Here is a 19,545-nt window from a genome sequence, read left to right on the forward strand (position 1 = left end):
CAAAATCACTATGGCAAACCAAGGTTTTCTTGTTACATTAGAAAACAGATATTCCATTGGCTTGGGAGGAGGCTACCCAGTATTCTTGCTTTGTGCGAAGTTGTTTCTCCTTTCTCATAACGAGGAGATCACCTGGTGTTATGAAATTTCTATAAGGTTGTACACTAAATGATTTAATATGACAATACAGCGTATTGTTAAACATCAAAATGGTTTGAATTCGGTTCTCCTCCGGTCTACTGTTCTACACGATCCGTTTTCGATTCGCTTCCGCGTCTCGGTGTGCTAAGTTGGCTTAAGGCATTAGATGAACCTTAAATGAAAAGAAAAACGAACGATGCCAATAAACGGTGTGCACTAGCAACACTCAGTAATCTTGCAATAATCTATGACTGCCGTTTGTCATTTGTCATTGATGTCAATAATTGACAATTACGTGCGTGACGTAAATGATATACGATATAATATATAACGTTAATATTATAAAGTCCATGTTTGATCATCCTCAAAAGTTATATCTGACCGACTTTTGAAAAAATATATTTAAGGTTTTGGCCGTTTAGTACATTGTATAAAAAATGTGGGTGGACTCAGAGCTTAGCTTAAGTGGTTAGTGCTTTTAAAAAAAAATTCATTACTTTTTCGATTTCACTTTCATTAATCCATTAATTTTCGCCTTTTAATAACAAAAACTGGGCGTAAAAACCTTTTATAGTTTTTTATGCATTCTACTTGAATAATTGTGTATCAAGGTTTAAAATTATTCGCTTCCTTATTATTTTAGAAATCCAGACATTGTTGAGAACATGGAGGGAGAACAATCTTCGTAAAAGCGTAGACGTTGTAGAGTTATATGAAATAGCGATAGACAAAAATCTCAACAAACTGGGCAAAGAAAGTAAGTTAAATATTCAATTTCTTTACTTTGTTTGACTAAAGTGCATCATATTGAATAATCATCACCATCATTCCCCTTTTCGCACCCAGTGGTGCATAGAGCACTACATTTTTAATCCAAAATTAAGCGTATTTTGATCATCGGTTGCATGAAGATATGATCAGTCCTACCCTTCAGGTGGCAGTCTAGTAACAATGAAATATTACAGTTTAAAAAACCTTTAAAATCTATATTTGAGTTGATAAATATCAAACGCCAGTATGTCCACCCAATTTTTTTTTACAATTCAAACCACTGTCTCTGTTTCAATTCAGAAGCTAGTAGGTCCACATGGACATTGTGGTGGATTGTTGTGGACATATTGGCGTTTGATATTTATCAACTCATTTCACATCCACCCTGCCAGGAAACGAACCCAGGACCTTAAGAATGGTGGACGAACGCGCCAATCACTATACAGCGAGGGGGACTTATCTCCACTCGATTTCCCCATTTGGGATTTTTACCTGAGAGCAGCCGTCAGGTCGAAATATAAATAACGCCTATGTTATTGGTTGGAAGAAATTTCCATTTGGCAACATATAAATATAATTCTGTGGCTAGAGTCTGTAAGGGCCAATGTCGTTTATTGTAATATTACAGGAGAGTAATTATTTAACCATTTTGTGGCGTAATGAACTGTTTGACGTCTTTGATAACAAATATTAATAAAAAACATTTTAACACATGTATGTGTTTATAAAATAGTTATATACACATTTTTTTTATTGACATTGACCCTCTACATAATGGTGGCAAAAAAAGTATTAAATCTTTCATTGGCCCTTCTAGGCCACAGAATTATACGTACAAAAAGTTAAATAAATATATAAAAAATAAATCAAGGAAAAGGCAAAAATGAAATGTGATGACTGTTACAAGAAAATTCTGTTTTGTATTAGTTGACAACAATCATATTTTACATCATTTGCAGAGCACATTATATTGGAGCAGGTAATATTTGCGTCGTTGGACTGTCACAGATTTGACATTGCTGACCGATGTATCGGGACGTTAATGGCAGAGTTTGCGGGGAGTTACAGGGTACATCGATATCATGCCATGAAACTTGAAGCTATGGAGAAGTAAGAAAATTAACTTATTATTTTACATTGGATATAATCTCTAAAATATTCTAATGCAATATATAAGTTTTAACCTCCATTTTATATTATTATCTGTAGATACGATGAAGCTCTTGAGTTATTAGATTCCCTGATAAAACATGATGAGAGCAATGCAGCGCCTCGCAAGCGACGGGTCGCCATATTTAAGGCCAGAGGACGAATTCCGGAGGCTATTAAAGAGCTTACAGAATATCTTAAGAAGTAAGTACTACATTTCACCAACAGATTTATATTAAGTTACGTAATGCATTAAAGAAAATGTATATTGATTGTTCTATTTTATTATATCGTCACCCTGACTCATAGAACTCGTGAATCCACGAATGGTGTTAAACTTGTATGTTGTAGATCGGGTTGTGGTCCCGTGACTAGTGTCGCAGACACACGGACTCGCGGATTAAAGGTCCTCGGTTCGAGTCCCACTCTACCCCAACTTGATTCCCATTTCTAATAGTGATTTATTTACAACTCGTTTAAAATGGCCCTCAAAATAAAATATTTGGGTAAATAATAAGAATGCTAATATTTCTTTTTATTTAAAAAAATTATCCATACTGTTTTGCATTTTTTTTTTTTAATTATCGAAAAAAAACTTTGTTACTTAAGTAAAAATTCTTTTTAATTTCCCATGAAAAAAAAGTAAGTTTGGGATTTAAGAGTTTTACAAGTTAGGCCAACGATATATTTTGCTGACTGATATTCTAAGATCAGATTTATATAGCCGTTGTATGTCATATAAAACCACTAAAGTTTTAATTTTCTGAGTCAAAATCTGACCAGTTTTCTGATGTATTGTAATCAGCTTTAAGTATACCGGGTAGAAAAGGGAAAAAACAAAGTAATATTATGTTTCTTATTGATGTATTTCAGATTTATGTCAGATATGGAGGCATGGCAGGAACTGTGTGAGCTGTATTTGAGTCAAGGGGAGTATTCTCGAGCAGTATTCTGTGCTGAGGAATTATTGTTACATCAGCCACACTCCCATCTCTACCACCAGCGAGTAGCTGACATTCGCTATACCATGGTAACTATAATTTATTTAAAATACATTTTGTGATCATTGCCTCTCTTCCTAGAAGAGACCTCGTGATAGTGGTGGGTGATTTTAACAGTAAAGTCGGAACAGTCCTATAACTTGCCCCACGGTCTTGAGCAATTTAATGACAATGGCAGAAGGCTAATAGATTTTGCTACCGTCAGTGTCCTTGTCATTGGTGGATCCCTATTTCTCCATAAATTGGTCCAAAAGCCCTCACCATTCACCTGGATCCGTTCTAGAGAACTTGTGGCCTCTTTTCAGATATGTACATTTCAAAACAAATTTTAAGCTTTAATAATCAGACAATTACATTTTAAAAACATTTTCTTAAAAGATTTTTCATTTTTGTAATTCACATTTTCTGATTTCAATATCCCTGTCACCATCAATCCAATTTTCCCAATTTTTACGGTAATTGAGTTATGTTATACAGTATTAATTCTAGTTGAAATATACTATTATGTATTATTTTTACAGGGTGGAATAGACAATATGGAGTTGGCCAAAACGTATTACTGCCAGGCCATAAAACTAAACAACAATAACATGCGTGCCCTGTTAGGTCTTTACTTGGTAATTATAAAATTATTACATACGAGAGTAATTTTAGTCAGTTTGTAAAAGATGGAATAACACAAGATGTTTTTTGCAAAATTTCAGGTGTGCAATAACCTAGCCTCTCAGTACAAAAGTGGGGGATCCAACAAGAAAAAAGATGTAAATCAGTTGGCAGAATGGGCGCACAACAATATTAAGACTCAGTATCAAAATTTAGGGCTGAATATTCCTATGTTGATTGGTCCCAAAAATAATAAAACAGATCCTCTCGAAGGAGTGATAGAAACACTGTCTGCCTTGACAGTGAATTTAATGTAATCATTCCAAACAGCACAATTATTGTAATTTACAGCATTTTTGAGTGACAAAACTATAGAAAGAGATGTCGACTTGCGCAATATTGTTATGACGAGGTACCTACCTAACCTAATTTATAGATAAAGTTAAAAATTTCATACTTGCAACATAGACTTTTGTAAAAATTTAAAAAAGGATGATACATATTTATTACATAGCCAAAAAATATGTTTAGTTTTAGAATAGTCATTTTAAGGTTGTTTGATTGGTTATAATAAATTATATATAAATATGAATTTTAGAAAATACACACTTAAAGGATAGTCTTATTCTTTTTTACACCTACTAAAATTCATTAGTAAATTTGTATTTGTGGTAATTAACTTCATTATATACAATATGTCATTTCTTTTGGGTTGCTCTGAGCATTGTTAATATTGAAAGGAGGAAGAAAAAATAGTATAAACTGGTGTAATTATATTATTGTAATGGTTTTGCAGCACTATTAAGTTATATACATACACAAATAATGGAAAATCTAAGACAATAGCAAAAATATTATTTTTGGTAATCAATATTAAAAGGATTATTCTATTACTTATTTATATATATATAACATTAGTTCAATTTGAATTTCTTAATCATTCCTTTCAAGATTGAAATTCCTGTTCAAAACAGCCTGTATCTACCCGTTTAAAATTTATTCAAATAAATTGTATCATAATAATTTATCAAATTGATGTAAGCATTTTATATTTGTACACCATTTCTATTCCATAGCATGCATTTTTCACGGTATTGAATAAAACGTAAAGAAGTGTTATTAAGTCATTGTCTTATTATTTTTTTTAATTTCCTAAACCTTAAAGGAGCCCACAATTTTAATGTTTTAAACATTATATGACAACAAAAGAAGTTAGATTAGATTAATTTGAATATATACATAGGTAGAACAGAATGCGGATGTTGATAAATGCAGAAATATAGGAAGACCGAGAAAGACGTGGCATGACCAAATCTAACATATATTGAAAAAAGTCGGAATCACCAGCATGTGTGCATGAGAAAATATATGGATGTAGAGGAAGCAAGACCTGTGTGCAAAAAGAGAGTGATATGGCATTCTATCCTCCTCCCTACCCTCACGGAGAAATGGTGTGATGGCAAAACATGTTTTTTGTTTCTTCTGAAAAATAAGCTATTCATGATGTAAATATATTTCGTGGAAGAGGTAATTAAAAATATACTGAAAGAGTTTTAAAGACTCGGCAACATGCATAATGTAAAAAGTGTTATTGTATCTGTATCATTGCAATTTTTATTTTATTCGTAATGTCGGTCATCGAAGTACATCATGGTGCAGGTAATTTTTTTATTTTTTTAAATTTTGGTCTGCACGTGATCAATGTGTTGAAAACATTAAAATAAAGAAAAGATTGTCTAATTTTTTAATGTTTTATTGTGATTATTAAATAACCTAAAATGTTTTTAATACTTCACAAGCAGTCTTGCTTGTTCAATCCAAGTTGTCGTTTTAACCTCAGAGCCTTTTCAATTTTACCTCTTTCCTTGTCTATTGCTTTCTGTTCTTTTTTCTCCTTTCTAGTTAGATCCCCGGAGTTAAAATATCTTTCTCTAAAATCAGATGTTTGAATAATTTCTTTGTCGGGAGTGCTATCTTTGCTGTAGGTTGCAATGTTACAGAATGCTTCCTCGTCGATCAACGGCTCGCATATCTTTTCATAAGTGAGTAATCTTCTACAAGTGTATTGACTAAGCACCTGTTCTGAATTCGCTACAAGTTTTAAACATCGATGAGACGGAATATTATCTTCATTATAGTCTTCCCTAAAAAAAAAATTATAATTACATTCATCGACAGAAAAATTGTTTGAAAATTATTCATATTTTCCATCCATTATCCATCTTGGTTGGAACGGCAGTATTGTAATGGTTCCTAATTTTAAAGAGTAAATTAGACATCCAGATTGGTTTAGTTCTTTTTATGAAACGCACTGAGGACATGTCTCCGCAAATCCATTTCTGGATTACCACTGCACTTCATCACCCTATCCACACCCAATAGTCCAAAGGGTACTGCATTGGTAAACCAAATACAGCTTATCTTGATCGTTTCTTACATGAAAGTGAGGTGATGATGACAGAATATATACAAAAGTAATTTAATGTAATAGTATATTATCACATACCTATAAACAGGTAACCAACAAACTAGCCTTCTTCCCATGGTAAGATGTTTGGCAGAAAAGGACAGGAGATCACTAAATATTTTATTCAATCCATATTCTACTTTAGCCGGGTAATGATTCAATAACTGCTCGGGAGTTAGGGTATAGTTTTCTCGTTCTATTCCAATCTTTTCTGTAGCTTCTCTTATGCCGTACGGGGCTGAAATAAATTGACAAAGATTTATTAAAACTACATGCGTATTATTATGTATTTGGGAAGTTTAATACTATCTTAAAGTGTTTTCTCGGAAACGATATGACAATTTTTTTTTTAATTTACAAAAAATAGTTTAAAATTGAACATATGTCAAATGGATGTGTGCCATTACACAAATTTATTTTTAGTTTGCTGATACTTACGATCTGTTATTATTGCGTCAAATCTCATGGAGTCCCTCCAAACAGGCAGAGAAAAATCACTCACTAAAACATCCAAATATTGTTTTTCTGTTTCGTACTGACACATGTTTCGTCGTATACTTTCATCTTCTTCTCTTACCTAAAATTAAGAGAGATAGCACTTATTGCCAATTGCCAACGTAGTATGTAAAATTATGAACTTGAAACAAAAATTCTCAGTGGTGGACTTAGATCGAAAATATAATCATATATTTACATAGAATGAAAAAATAGAGATTTTAATTCATTATAAGTTCCACGGACCTTAATTATCCAAAATTTAGTATTTTATAGTAATCTTAATATGATTCCACAGTAGGATTTTTTTTAAAGATAGTAGAACATTTTACATATTTAAATTGGTCAGCGAGAAATTTAAAAACCATAAATAATGGTGATTCTACCTTTTGATTAACTCTAGTTGGTCTAGTTTTGCCGTGCAACATTTGGTAATCAATATCACTGCCCCAAACATAACCTGAAAGTAGTTTAAAAATATTAAAAAAACCTGACTTGTCCAGTAACTCAATCATATTACCCTCCTTGCACAATTTCAGCACATGCATCTGATTTGATGATCTCATAATACACATATTATTAATAAATTGTTTACTAGAATTATAGTTATCAATGTGTACTTTTTTCATTTATTATGGTTATTTTATTATTATTTATCATCTTGTGGTAATATTAGTCAGAAACAAAACATATAATATTTACAAATGTTAAGAGGGAGCAAAACAATAAAACGGATAAATCAGACCTTATACATAGAAAATAATATTAGATCTTTAAATAAAAATAACAATTTAGAAATAAAACAAAAACCGCATTAATATTAATTACCAAGAAAAACACTCAAAACCGTACTTAACAATAAATCGTGGGTATACTGGCAAAAAACGTTAACTTGAAAATATGCAGTTTTGTAAGGTTTTTGACGCTCTACAAACTGGCAAAATACACTAAGTCATATAAAATTTCATATATCTGTAGTTTTAAAAATAAATTGAAGGTTAAGTCATATACCAGGTATTTTATTCAGGCTAAAAGCTATAAATAACTTAATATACAATTAAGAAACGGAAAAATTAAAAACGTGTTCTTAAATGAGCACTTAACATAGAATTGGAACAAAACTCAAATTCTCAAAACAGGGATTTGAGAGTTAAAGCTTTTTGCCAGTATACCCACGAAATGAAAAGGGCTTATTTGACATTTTATCGCAGGGTAATTACTACAACTAGGTCACTTCAAAATCACCATTTGTGAGTTACCTACTAAAACACATTTTTTTATCTTCCTTCATGAATGCTACAAATAGACAAGTCAGCAAATCAGACAAGCAGACAAATTAGCATAATATGATTTTTATGAATCACGACTTGCCTATTTGTAGCATTTATGGAGGAAGATACTTATACATTTTTTTAGTGGGTAACTCAAAAATGCTGTTATTTAAGTTACCTAGTTGTAGTAATTACCCCTATGAATTCATACAAATAATAGAAAATTAAAAACCTCCAAACTCTGCAGCAGCCACTAACAAGGAGCCACTTCCAACAAAGGGGTCTATAACTATGTCTCCGGGTTGTATTTGTACTTGGTTAGCCATTAAAACAGACAGTTGTGCGTCCATACTGGTATTTCCAATAAATTTGCGAGTTTTCAAAGAAAGTTTTGAAATCATTTGTCTCTGTCCTTCTGAAACCTAAAAACAAAAAAAATATACCCTATAAGATTTTTTGCTGTCCATACAGTCATGAAAATCTAGGTAAACCAGATAAAAGACTAGCACTTAGGGCAATAAAATATTCAATCAAGTATTCCTGTATCTAACAATTTTGTGGAAAGCATCATGAGAAACGTAAGAACATATGAAAGAAAATATATCTCCGTAAATACTGTAAAAAGTGTGTTTTAATTTTTTTTTAATTCTAGTTGCACTGACTTTAAAGATATCATCTCAGGCATCAACCTATTAATACACATACCCATACTTACTGAGTTTGTTTATTTCAACAAGCATGCATATACTACCAATATGAAAAAGTTTGTATTTTAATGTTAACAGTCAACATTTGTTTTTGGTGGATCCCAATCAGACTATTGTTTTTCTAGATATTTTTTTTCAAAGATCATGTTTTAAATTAGTTGTAAACTTTACTTACAAGTCTTCCTAAAAATAGATCATGTGGTTCTGTAGGAATATTATTAGGATCCACGCCATAATATTCCAGGTACATTAGTTTGGTATCCGGGTCTTTTAATTTGATTTTTCCCTCCATGGGAATATATTCAAAAGCCTAAAAGCAATAAATCTTGAATTTAAATGACACAAAAGGTTTATTCTATTTTCTTCTAAATAAATAAACTTTTTTATAAATTAACAACTAATTAAAAAAGGGAATAAATTTTATTTAGAAATAACAACATATTCAAAAAACATGTATATGCATTAGCAGCAGATTTTTTTTCCCAACAAATATCATAAAAATAAATTCAATTTGTGAAAATCAATACACTAAAAATCAGACAAAACCTTATACAAAATAAAAATAAATAGAGCATAATATTAGATACTAAAATAAATATATAAACACACAGAGTAACTTCAGTAATACAAAACTCAAAAAAAAACTTTGGCTTAGTTTAATGGTTTATTAACAAATTAAAAAATATCAAAAAACCACTGAAATTCCTCATTAATAGTATTTTAAATAGATACAAGAAATACTGTCAAATTAAGATAAAGGTGGTCGTAGCAACACAAAATACTATTTTCACTGTTTTGGATTAAACACTCACGCTTGAGTAAAATCACATAAAATTGTTGTAATCTCACCAGGAATCAAATCCAGAACCCCCCATACCCACGGAGGCAAGCGTCTTAACCATCATACAGCGATGACTGATAATATTTGTTTTATTATATGTTATATCTAATTGAATAGCATGTTTTTCTTTATAAACAGTAATTAGTGACAAATTGACGTTTATCGCATTATCCCAGGTGCTTCAGATAATATTTATAGTAAATAACACGGTGAAATAACCTACCTCAATCTTCTTAATTTTTTCAGGTAAACTGTAGTGTTTACAAAATGTTTCTACAGTAATTTTGAACGTTTTTTCTTTTGAAAAATATGGCTCCATTACATTTCTCGGGCAGGCGTATGCATCCTTAGTTTCCACATCTTTGCTTCCACAAGTAGAATGCCAGGACTCTGAATAATTAGTAAGAGACTTGTCCAAGTTTAAATGCAGCAAATCTAAAGACTTAGATCTGCCCCAAAGTTCTATACACCAACGGAGAGACATGGAACGCGAAGACAGCTGAAGAGCACACTCTTCTGTAGGTAATTCCACTATCCAGTAAAGCGACTCGTTTGTAGGTTTCTCGACCCATCGCATTTGAATTTTAAAAAGGGACAGCAGGGATTGCATTTCCTAAAGAAAAAAAAAGACTCTTATACATAAATCTCAACAATTTACACATAGTTTCATTTCGATTCTAATTTATTTACCGGATAACGGAAATCAACATGTTCGTGAGCGAACCACAATAAGTATCTTTTCCACATGTTATTATTATTTGAAAACCAAGTACAAAATTTTAATTTGCGGAGATGCATATAACACTTTCTAATAAATTATTTATTTTTGGTTATGTGTATTTATTAAGTGAATTTGAACTGGATTGTATCCAATTGTATCATGTGTCATATGTCAAAGTTTTCCTCTTTTTTTATAGTGACTATATTCACTTCGCAACACCTCCTTCTACAGAGCACTTGACCCTGACAGCGCCCCTAGCGGCAGAATTTGTTTAATTAAGCCATGGGAGAGACTACACTACTGAAGGCCAATATATTTTAGGGAAAATATTCTGGTGGTCAAATCACAGCTCGCTTGCTGTATGCCTTAAAGATTGCATACCACTCTAAAAATAACTTTTAATTAGTGAAAATACTATTCCAGTGTACACAAATAAGGTTTTGATGCATAAATATAGCTAGTAAGTGTTGTTTTCTCAAGTGAAAAGATAATTTCATACTCTATAGTATAAATATCATAAAATAATAAACTTTGTACATTTAAATGACCTCTACCGTGTGTCCATGTAGCTTTTGTGTAGTATAATTAAAAGTTATTTTTATTTTCACTTTTACTTGAATGTACAAATAAGTCATTACGTTTGGCTAATGGACCTACCTTTCACATCATATTAAGCTTCTTGCTAATGTATTTTTTACAATTAATTTTAGACGATATTTACAACACTGTTTCCATAATATATAATAAGTTATATAAAATAAGTTAACTGGTTAATTTTTTTTTGTTTAGTGCCACGAATTAAAATTATCAGTGCGTTATATTTATTTATTGTACTATACCTAATGAACATGATTCCACTAGCTAAGTAGCTTCAATTGATTAACGTATGTGTATAAAACGGCCTCATTTAAGTTATTTTACCTTGTCTACGCTAAAAGGTTTTTGAAAAATCATCTTTATTCAGTTTACAGCTCTAGTGGCCCCTGATAATTTAGAACAGAGATTCCCAAACTTTTTTGTGTCCCTTGCCACGTTTTTCGGTTTTTGGTAGACCCCCTACTTACCTGATATTGATTTTTCATAAATTTCTAACTGTAGTGAAGTTTAGTGTTAAAAACTTAAAGTTAAAACAAATGTTAATTTTTATTAATTGAATTTAAAATAAAACTACTCAAAATAAAATTTTGTATCTGTTATATAAAATAAACGTAACATAAAATAAACATAAAATAAACATAAAATAAACTAGGCGATAAGTAAATGTTTTTAGTGGGAAGGATGAACCTGGGGTGGTATTCTGAACCACTCTCGTGGGCCTCTCTACCTCGTTAAAATCATTTTGGTATCCTGAACGAATCTCGTAATAGGTATCGTTAAAACCACGCATGCGCACAGCACACAAATAAACTAACCTTGTAAATCTGGCAAACGTCAAACATGCGACCCGCGAGATGTTTCGTTTTTAAAAATGTATGTTTATTTTTTATTGTGAGCTACTAAATTGGCAATTAAATATATTGCGTCATCTGTAAAAACTCAAAAGACGCCATTATACAAATTACGACAAATCCATTTGTGCTCATAAATTGGAGGTTCGTAAGTTTTTTTAAATTTGTCTGGACATTTTTAGTCTTTGTCAAAAATAACGGAGTTAATTCAGGTAAGTACTCGTAATTAATACATTTAATCAATTTAAACACGTAATATACTGTCAAAATATTAGTCAGATCGATTTGAGGTCTTTTTTCCTCGATCCAGATCTGGCACAGTTTGAGTATGTCAGTCGGTGTTGATTATATTTTAACACTAAATTCGTTTCTAATTTATATTAATTATTAATTTATATATACATACATTATCAAAGGGAACTCGGGATACACATTTAATGCATCTTAATCATGCTATAAAGGTTCCTAAAGATTGCCATATTGAAGCTAATTGAATGACAAGGCGATGCATTGATTGATTATTTAGTATTCCCAAAGACATACGGGGGGCCGTCGCCTTTTGTACTTTCTACTTTTGCGTAATTCACTATTTCAGACATTTAAATAAATTATGTTTTTTACAGATTTTTATCAATAATGCAAACATTCTTCGCTTCCATGCAGGTGCTCCCTCGGTTAACTAGTGATAACTATGTTATGAGGAAAATAATGAATCAGGTCATTAATGAAACTGACAGGGAAGGTGTGCCTACATTAAGACAATTTCAGTAGAATTATAATATATGGAACGCAATAAGCAATATTGGATACTTGTGGGCTGAAATAAAAAAGTAAAAAATGAAAGGTTCCTGTAAACAATTATGCCCGCAAATGATGAATTTTGAAGAAACTCTGGAAACTATCACAGATGATATAGTATAGGACTTCAACAATGAAGATGTTAACGAGTTAATTGAATATCACTCAGAACCTCTGTCAAATGACTGCTTAATTGCAACAACTGGTAAATGAAATACACAGTTAATGTAAGGAAAAAGCTGATAAAAGTGTCTTTGACACTAAAAAATATACAGCATGTTATTATATAGAACTCTTTATCAAGAAAACAAAAAATATGGAAGTATTTAATTAACTCTTGAAAAATTTATAAAGAATCACCTGAAAGCACTTAAACACCTCATTAACTTAATTAAAAAATACATATTTTTTACATCCCTCGACTTTCGAACATTCAACATTCGCACACATTTTCAGGAACCAATTATGTGCGAAAGTCTACTGTATTTCAATGCTTGGGACAAGATGTCGCTCTAATGGTTAGTAATACTGTAATTATATGTCTGTATACTGATAACATAATGAATCATTACATGCAAGAACATTTTTTGCTCAAATTATAATTGAAGCTGTAAGGTTTAAATATCAAATCAAAATGCATATAATTTTTAAATCTTTATTTCAGATTTGCTGTCCTAATCTCTGAATGTGTAAGTACAAAATGAACCAGTGCAAGATCTGTTTGTTTGATCCCATATCGTTGAAATATACTTATTCTTCTGACATTCTCAATTATTAAAAGGTGTCAAACCAAAAAATAAAGTCACTAATTATTTTCATTAAGGTTGTGTAAGGTATCTCATCATTTTCCTATCCGCACCATGTGGTGCATAGGGCACTGCATTGGCGCATCAAATACAGCATATTTCATCATCGGTTACATGAAGGTAAGGTGATCAATCTTACACTTCAGGTGCTATTCCAGGGACTGAAACATTGCAGTGAACGTTAAGAATAAATATTTTCTGTTGATCCTGCCAGGAATCGAACTTGGGACCTCAAGCACGGTTGGCAAACGCTCCGACTACTACCCTAGGAGGCAGACATATCTCTACCCAATTTCCTTTTCCAGAATTTACATAAGAGTTGCCGTAAAGCCGAAAACGCTCGTCCAGGGTTCTGCTTTAATTTTTCAAACAGAACTGTTTCCTTTGTCAGCTTGGACACGGACAAAGGGTATGCAATATTATGTTTCCCAGAATTTGAGTTCATTGTTGGTTGCCATAAAGGAATAATAGAGCATTATATATTTAATCAATTTATTCTAAATTTGTTGCAACAGAGAGGGAAAACATTTTTGAGAAGAGAATATGGAAGTATAGGCATTTACAGGGCTTATGACCTGTCATTGGCTGGTTTAAGCGGCCACTTTACTTATTGTGTTTAAACATCCAAATTTCCTCAACTCTTCCATCTGTTGACTTTTGTGAAGTAAAAGAGCTGAAACCTTTATCATGTGGGTGAGATTCATCCATCCAGCAACAAATTTAGATTGGAATAACTCCCTAGGTAGGAAATCCAGCCAGTCCGCAAAATTTGGACATACTCAAAACATTGTTGAATTAACTAACTGGTAAAAGAAGAAGTATAAGAATTGGAAAATTGTTTTTTTAGGTGTTGCCTAGTAGGTGATTTCAGCCGGATGATATGAATGACAGGTCATAAGCTCTGTAAATGCCTAGACTTCCATATTCCCTTCTCAAAAATGTTTTCCCTCTCTGTTGCAACAAATTGAATTTTATTAAATTATTTCTCCCTAGGGAGGAAATCCAGCCAGTCCGCAAGTATTTGGACGTACTCATAACATTGTTTTATTTATTTTCACTATGGTACCATATCCATAAAGTCTGTATTATTTTTTTTTAAATGTTATGTTGAATATGCATATTAACATTTAAGATTGTTTTTATTTTATTTTTTATGGCTTACAAATAATGAACAATACAATAAATTGGTATAATATCACAATTTGTTATGTTTAGAAATTTTTCATGAATTAAATGTGAACACAACATGCACAAATAATTAATAAAGTAAAAAAAAAACCTTTTTTTTTAATCGACTAAATTTAATTTTTGTAACTTTTTATAATTTTTATGTGTATTTAACATTTTTTTTGGACTTTAATATTGTTATTTTAATTTCACTAGATTTTTTCCCCTATGCTTATTATTATGGCATAACACGGCAACAGCCTAAAAAAAATCAGTACATTAATATGTAAACTGTGAATCAATTGAGTTAAATCGGGTTGTGGTCCTATGACTATCGTCATGGACTCACGGCTCAAAGGTCCGTGGTTAGAATCCCATTCCATCCCAACTTGATTCCTATTTTCTAATAGAGAGTTATTTACAACTCGTCGAAAATGGCCCTCAAAATTAAATGTTTAAGTAAATCATAAGAACACAAATCTCTTTTAAAAAAATATATAGTGAATTTTTATACCGTAGAATAAATAAATGCAGGTAATCATCATCATCATTTCAATTCCGCACCTAATTGCATAGGGCACTGCATTGGTACACCAATCGCAGTGTATCTTGATCTTTTTGTTACTTAAAGAAAAGATGATCAATCGTACGCTTGGGCTGCCAGTCAAGGGACTATGAAATATTGTACTGTAAAATCACCTTTTAAAATAAATATTTCATGTCTACCATGTCAGGAACTGAACCTGAGACCTCTTGCATGATAAGCAAACGCGTTGAGAGGATGTGAGAATACATTTTCTTGTAACAAAAGGTAATATAAATAAAAATAATTTCAAATGTACTGTTTTCGTAAAACTAAAGTAAATACAATTCTTGGCCAGAGCTCTTATTTCTCCCGGTGAAAGTGATCACGTTAAGGTTCCTTATATTTGAAATATGTGTTTAAATATTTATGTGTGAGATATGACTATATTTTAATTACGTGTGAAAAGGAAACTAAAACACCAAAATATTTTTTCAATAACAGTACTTGCACTGTAGTTTATAAGTTTTTAGGTATAAAATAATAAAAAAGAACTACAAAAAACTAACTAGAATTTAGCTAATGCTCTACATTTGTGAGAAAAGGTTTGAGTGTTTGATGTAGTTGTTGTAGACTCATTTCTGTATTCCGCTTTTCTGCTCTGCCACATATTTACTCCCATTTTCTCAGATGATCATAAAGGTGTTAAAAATTGACACCAAATTGCAACATTTGATATTTCCTCTTTGCTAAAAATAAAAAAATAAAAAATTATATAATTTACAATACATTTTTAATTACATTTATTACAAAATGACATACTAAAATAAGCACTTAAAATAGTAAAATATATCTTATTTAGGTTAGTTGGAAGTTATTCATCAGGTATTGCAATAAACCTGCCAATATACATATTTTTGTATATTGTACTAAAGTTCATCAGTACACGCAAAAATCAAACACCTTAATTATTCCGCATATTGTTAAACCTTTTAAAAAGTAAACTTTGAAGGCTATATTTTGTGATTTATATGTTTTATTTCTCAGAGCAAATTATTATGCAGTAAAGGTAATATTTTTAAAGTTGTCTGTAGGTATTGTGATTATGATATTGCAATTCAAATATGTGTAAGCTGATTAATTCTAAATATTCAAAATGATATAAGCGATGTCATATGTAATGGTATAACTTTGTATTTTCCATATGGTGACAAATTTCCTTTTGTTAGGACATGCCAACGTGAGCTGTAGAGAAAATATTTAATATAATATGAATTTTAAACTAATACAATATACTATATGTACTTTGGCTCTTAATCTGTTTGGTAATAAAAAAAACATTTGAAAAAATAACAAATTGGGTATTATTTAAAGCAAATCTAATAAATAGTTTAATATGGAAATAAATGATGATTGATATTTAAATATACAAATGTATAATAACTGTGTAGGTAGTGATATTTCATTGTTTTTACAACATCTTTAATACCCAGACTGGTATCTTAACTATAAAAATATATATATTACAATTTATATAATGATAACTGAAATATTGTATCCTTTTTTATTTAGATTTATCTTTATAATAAAGATATCAGTCATAAAGGTGTAGCGACGAATCTTGCTACTGATTATTTCAGATTTGTGAATTTAAGTACCAACTTATCTTTCATTTTTTAGTAAATTAAAATTTAAAATGAGAATTTTCAAGAGTGCAAAAAAAACTTGAATTACTTAATAAACAACGTGTCCCACCTCCAAGCAGATGACGAATATATCCTATAGTTTGATATCCATATATTCCATTACAGCATAAATTTAAAGAGCCAATCGATATCATCCCTTCGAAGGATCCGCTTTACTGGTTTAATATAATCTGAAAAAATACACTTATAAAGGTTAAATTATTTACAGATGTTCTAAAAGAGAATGAGATTTTTTTTAGAAGATAATATCATTAAAAGTCTAGACATTTATAGAGCTTACTATTTACTACTATTATTATTAATATTGATATAATATTTGTTTTAGTACAAAGGTATATTTAAACACCACTATTCATAACATAAATTATATTATATTACAATAACTTTAATAATATTCTATCCTTTTTATAACACATGCTGTGAGCTATTATAAAGGGTGATGGGTTTATCAAAATTAAATATCTTATGTGTATGCATGTCCAATTGTCTTTCATTGTTTCTTAATAAACATTTGTAATTTTTCACGTCTCTGAGGGAGTTTGTCGTTACAAGATTCTCTTACTTTTTTAACATATTATTTTCTGGATATTATGTATACCTGTGTTATTTTTATAAATACCTAATTTTACCTTTTTATTTTCATTATTTCTATATGTGTGAATTAAGATGTTCTATTTTGTAATGTACATATATATGAATAAATAAAATTGAAATACCACCACTAAACCACTAATAAAATAAATATTAATTATGAGGAAGACTAATGAACAAAGAAGACCAAGAAAGAGATGGCATGACCGAACCCAACAAATTGTTTGAGAAGGATCTCATCAGTGGTACGGGCGGTACGGCAATACTTTGTAAGGCTCCCCTCTCACTAGGCAGCCTGGCTGCGGCAGCTAATACTACATATGACGGCTTATTAGATACCGCACACTAGGCAGCCAAGAATTCCTGGCTGCGGCAGCCATTAGAACGCGTTTGACGTGCACGGCAGCCAACTGGCTGCCTGCAGCCAGAACGAGACAAAGCAAATGTATGTGACTGCCTCAGTCTCCGCGCACTTGTCGTAGCAGCCAGAAGTATTTTATGAAACGAATTTGCAATGACTTTCGATACAGAAGATCCATAAAATAATTTTGAAATGAACCCTTTCAAGTAAAGGATGAATTCAATATCTTCTTTTTGGTTTGCGTTTCTTACGAGATAAAATGTAAACAAAAACATCTTCCACATCCATTTTATTTAGACTGGCCGTCAGGCTGGCTGCTTTAACTGGCTGTGCAAAATTTTGACTGCGGCAGCCAGGCTGCCTAGTGGGCGGGAAGCCTAATTATCAAAAAAAAATTAAAGGGGAACATAAAAGCTGTTCATATATTACTTGCGATTTTAACCAAACAAAAATACCGCTGAAACGATAAGTATTTACATACATAATAATTATTTACATTACGAATATCAACAATTAAAACTAACAGTTCGCAGTAGCGGTATTGCAGTACCACTGCGGATATGGTATTACTTCAAAAGTTGGAAAAATCAGCACACATGCATGAGATTTTGTATGACTGCAAACGCATGTGTGTTGTATATCCTCTGGCTGTCACGGGGAAAACGTCTTGGTGGTTTGTTTATTTTTTACTAACACTAGCTTATTCTTAACCTTTTACAATTTATAAATATTATAATGATTAACAACTTGAGAAAAAACTCGTAAGGTAGGTTTAAACCGTACACAATATATAAGTTTGATTAAAATACCGAATTAGATGAACATACCTTCAAATGATGATTCCTGTTGTCGCGCAAGATGTACATTTAGGGACGCTGTGGTTCGTATGCAAGTTTCTATAGAGTACAGTAGGTATTTCACGGAGGTTCTATAAAAATAAACAAAATCCCTAAGGACATGTAGATCCGGGGCATACTTATCATTTACATAAGTAGTTGAACTGTCACTGTATGTTTGTTTATGTTTTGCATTGTTGCAATATAAAAAGTACAGTTTGACGTGAAGAAAAAATAAATACCCCACATGGCAAACGTTATAAATTTTCATCAGGATAGCAAAAGCGTTATATTTTGTAATAGGTATATTCATCTCGTCAGTGACGCATGCGCACGAGTATATTTTCTCATTTTCGACACTCACGCTCTTGCGGGTAGATATCGAACTATGAAACGTCAATTATAAAACCGTCTAAATAACGAGAAATAACGATTGAGGTTTGGTAAATTCAACATAATTAAGTATTTTGGGTCATTCTTAAGGTCACAATAATGTTTCTATTGAAAATAATTATTTTTGGTTTTATGTGTTCGAATTCATTTACGTAATTTGACATGTTATCATCAGAATTGCCATATAGAAAACCAAGTTTAACCGCGTTCAAAAAATAAAAATCCCTAAATTACACCACGTTATGTTCTCGTCCGAAAGTCGAGATCATCTCGTGGGTGTCGAGAGTGATCAGAATACCACTGCTGGTGCTTTAATAATAAATTGTCAGGTTTAATCTTTAATCTCCTCGGCCAATGATGTCCAGTCTGTTTCTTTTTTTCGTTAGGAGATTGGTAACAGCGCTGAACCCCCTTTCCACTAGGTATGACGATGGAAAGGTAATTAAAAACTTGCTCGATATATTCCATAATACAGGATAAGTAACGGGTATGTTTTTTTGCAGCCAGAAGTACAGAAAAACTATCAGTGTATGTTGATATCCACTTTCGTGGACCCCCATTTTCATTTCATGGACCCCCAATTTTTTTTTCCGTTGACGTAGACCCCTTGCAGGTTTTCATAGGTCGATATATACCACTTTGCTAATCACTGATCTAGAAGATCTGTAAGTGCTATTATATTCTGTTTTATTTATTCATTTGTTCGTTTGCGTCAGCTAAACTAAGTTTTTTCTTCTTATTGTGTATAA

General features: G+C 31.5%; 2 protein-coding genes and 2 long non-coding RNA genes across 4 annotated transcripts; 2 read left to right on the forward strand and 2 right to left on the reverse strand.

Annotated features, from left to right (window-relative positions):
• Positions 1–368: 368 nt before the first annotated feature.
• On the forward strand, positions 369–4,788 carry LOC148283492 (ER membrane protein complex subunit 2-A-like). Its single transcript, XM_088243736.1, has 7 exons — positions 369–609; positions 785–898; positions 1,872–2,022; positions 2,122–2,265; positions 2,935–3,091; positions 3,584–3,679; positions 3,767–4,788. Exons 1-7 carry the CDS (start codon positions 579–581, stop codon positions 3,980–3,982), a joined length of 909 nt encoding a protein of 302 aa, XP_088099862.1. The 5' UTR covers positions 369–578; the 3' UTR covers positions 3,983–4,788.
• Positions 4,789–5,328: 540 nt separating this feature from the next.
• On the reverse strand, positions 5,329–10,523 carry LOC148283493 (tRNA (guanine(10)-N(2))-methyltransferase TRMT11). The gene is made up of 8 exons (XM_088243722.1): positions 10,137–10,523; positions 9,670–10,059; positions 8,781–8,915; positions 8,131–8,320; positions 7,014–7,087; positions 6,571–6,709; positions 6,172–6,370; positions 5,329–5,809 (listed from the first exon to the last, which is right to left on the reverse strand). The coding sequence occupies exons 1-8, from the start codon at positions 10,242–10,244 to the stop codon at positions 5,458–5,460; spliced, it is 1,587 nt and encodes a 528-aa protein (XP_088099848.1). The 5' UTR covers positions 10,245–10,523; the 3' UTR covers positions 5,329–5,457.
• A 1,013-nt stretch (positions 10,524–11,536) lies between these two features.
• On the forward strand, positions 11,537–14,031 carry LOC148283494 (uncharacterized). Its single transcript, XR_015825577.1, has 3 exons — positions 11,537–11,827; positions 12,239–12,931; positions 13,078–14,031. It is a non-coding gene; the product is annotated as an uncharacterized LOC148283494 (long non-coding RNA).
• A 1,365-nt stretch (positions 14,032–15,396) lies between these two features.
• LOC148283495 (uncharacterized) lies at positions 15,397–19,068 on the reverse strand. Its single transcript, XR_015825576.1, has 3 exons — positions 18,395–19,068; positions 16,665–16,785; positions 15,397–15,658 (listed from the first exon to the last, which is right to left on the reverse strand). It is a non-coding gene; the product is annotated as an uncharacterized LOC148283495 (long non-coding RNA).
• Positions 19,069–19,545: the final 477 nt, after the last annotated feature.

Source organism: Micrasema longulum, unplaced genomic scaffold (assembly GCF_059751315.1).
Source record: "Micrasema longulum isolate JH-2025_06_02 unplaced genomic scaffold, ASM5975131v1 h1tg000226l, whole genome shotgun sequence".
Lineage (NCBI taxonomy): Eukaryota > Metazoa > Arthropoda > Insecta > Trichoptera > Brachycentridae > Micrasema > Micrasema longulum.

Bases quoted from the DNA above. Each gene is read 5' to 3' on its own strand.
- LOC148283492 (XM_088243736.1), top strand. From the start codon at position 579: ATGTGGGTGGACTCAGAGCTTAGCTTAAGTG. The intron at 899-1,871 runs GTAAGTTAAATA...CATCATTTGCAG, and splicing joins CAACAAACTGGGCAAAGAAA to AGCACATTATATTGGAGCAG. The intron at 3,680-3,766 runs GTAATTATAAAA...GCAAAATTTCAG, and splicing joins CCCTGTTAGGTCTTTACTTG to GTGTGCAATAACCTAGCCTC.
- LOC148283493 (XM_088243722.1), bottom strand. From the start codon at position 10,244: ATGCATCTCCGCAAATTAAAATTTTGTACTTGGTTTTCAAATAATAAT. The intron at 10,060-10,136 runs GTAAATAAATTA...TTTTTTCTTTAG, and splicing joins ATGTTGATTTCCGTTATCCG to GAAATGCAATCCCTGCTGTC. The intron at 8,916-9,669 runs GTAGGTTATTTC...TATTGCTTTTAG, and splicing joins AAAAAATTAAGAAGATTGAG to GCTTTTGAATATATTCCCAT.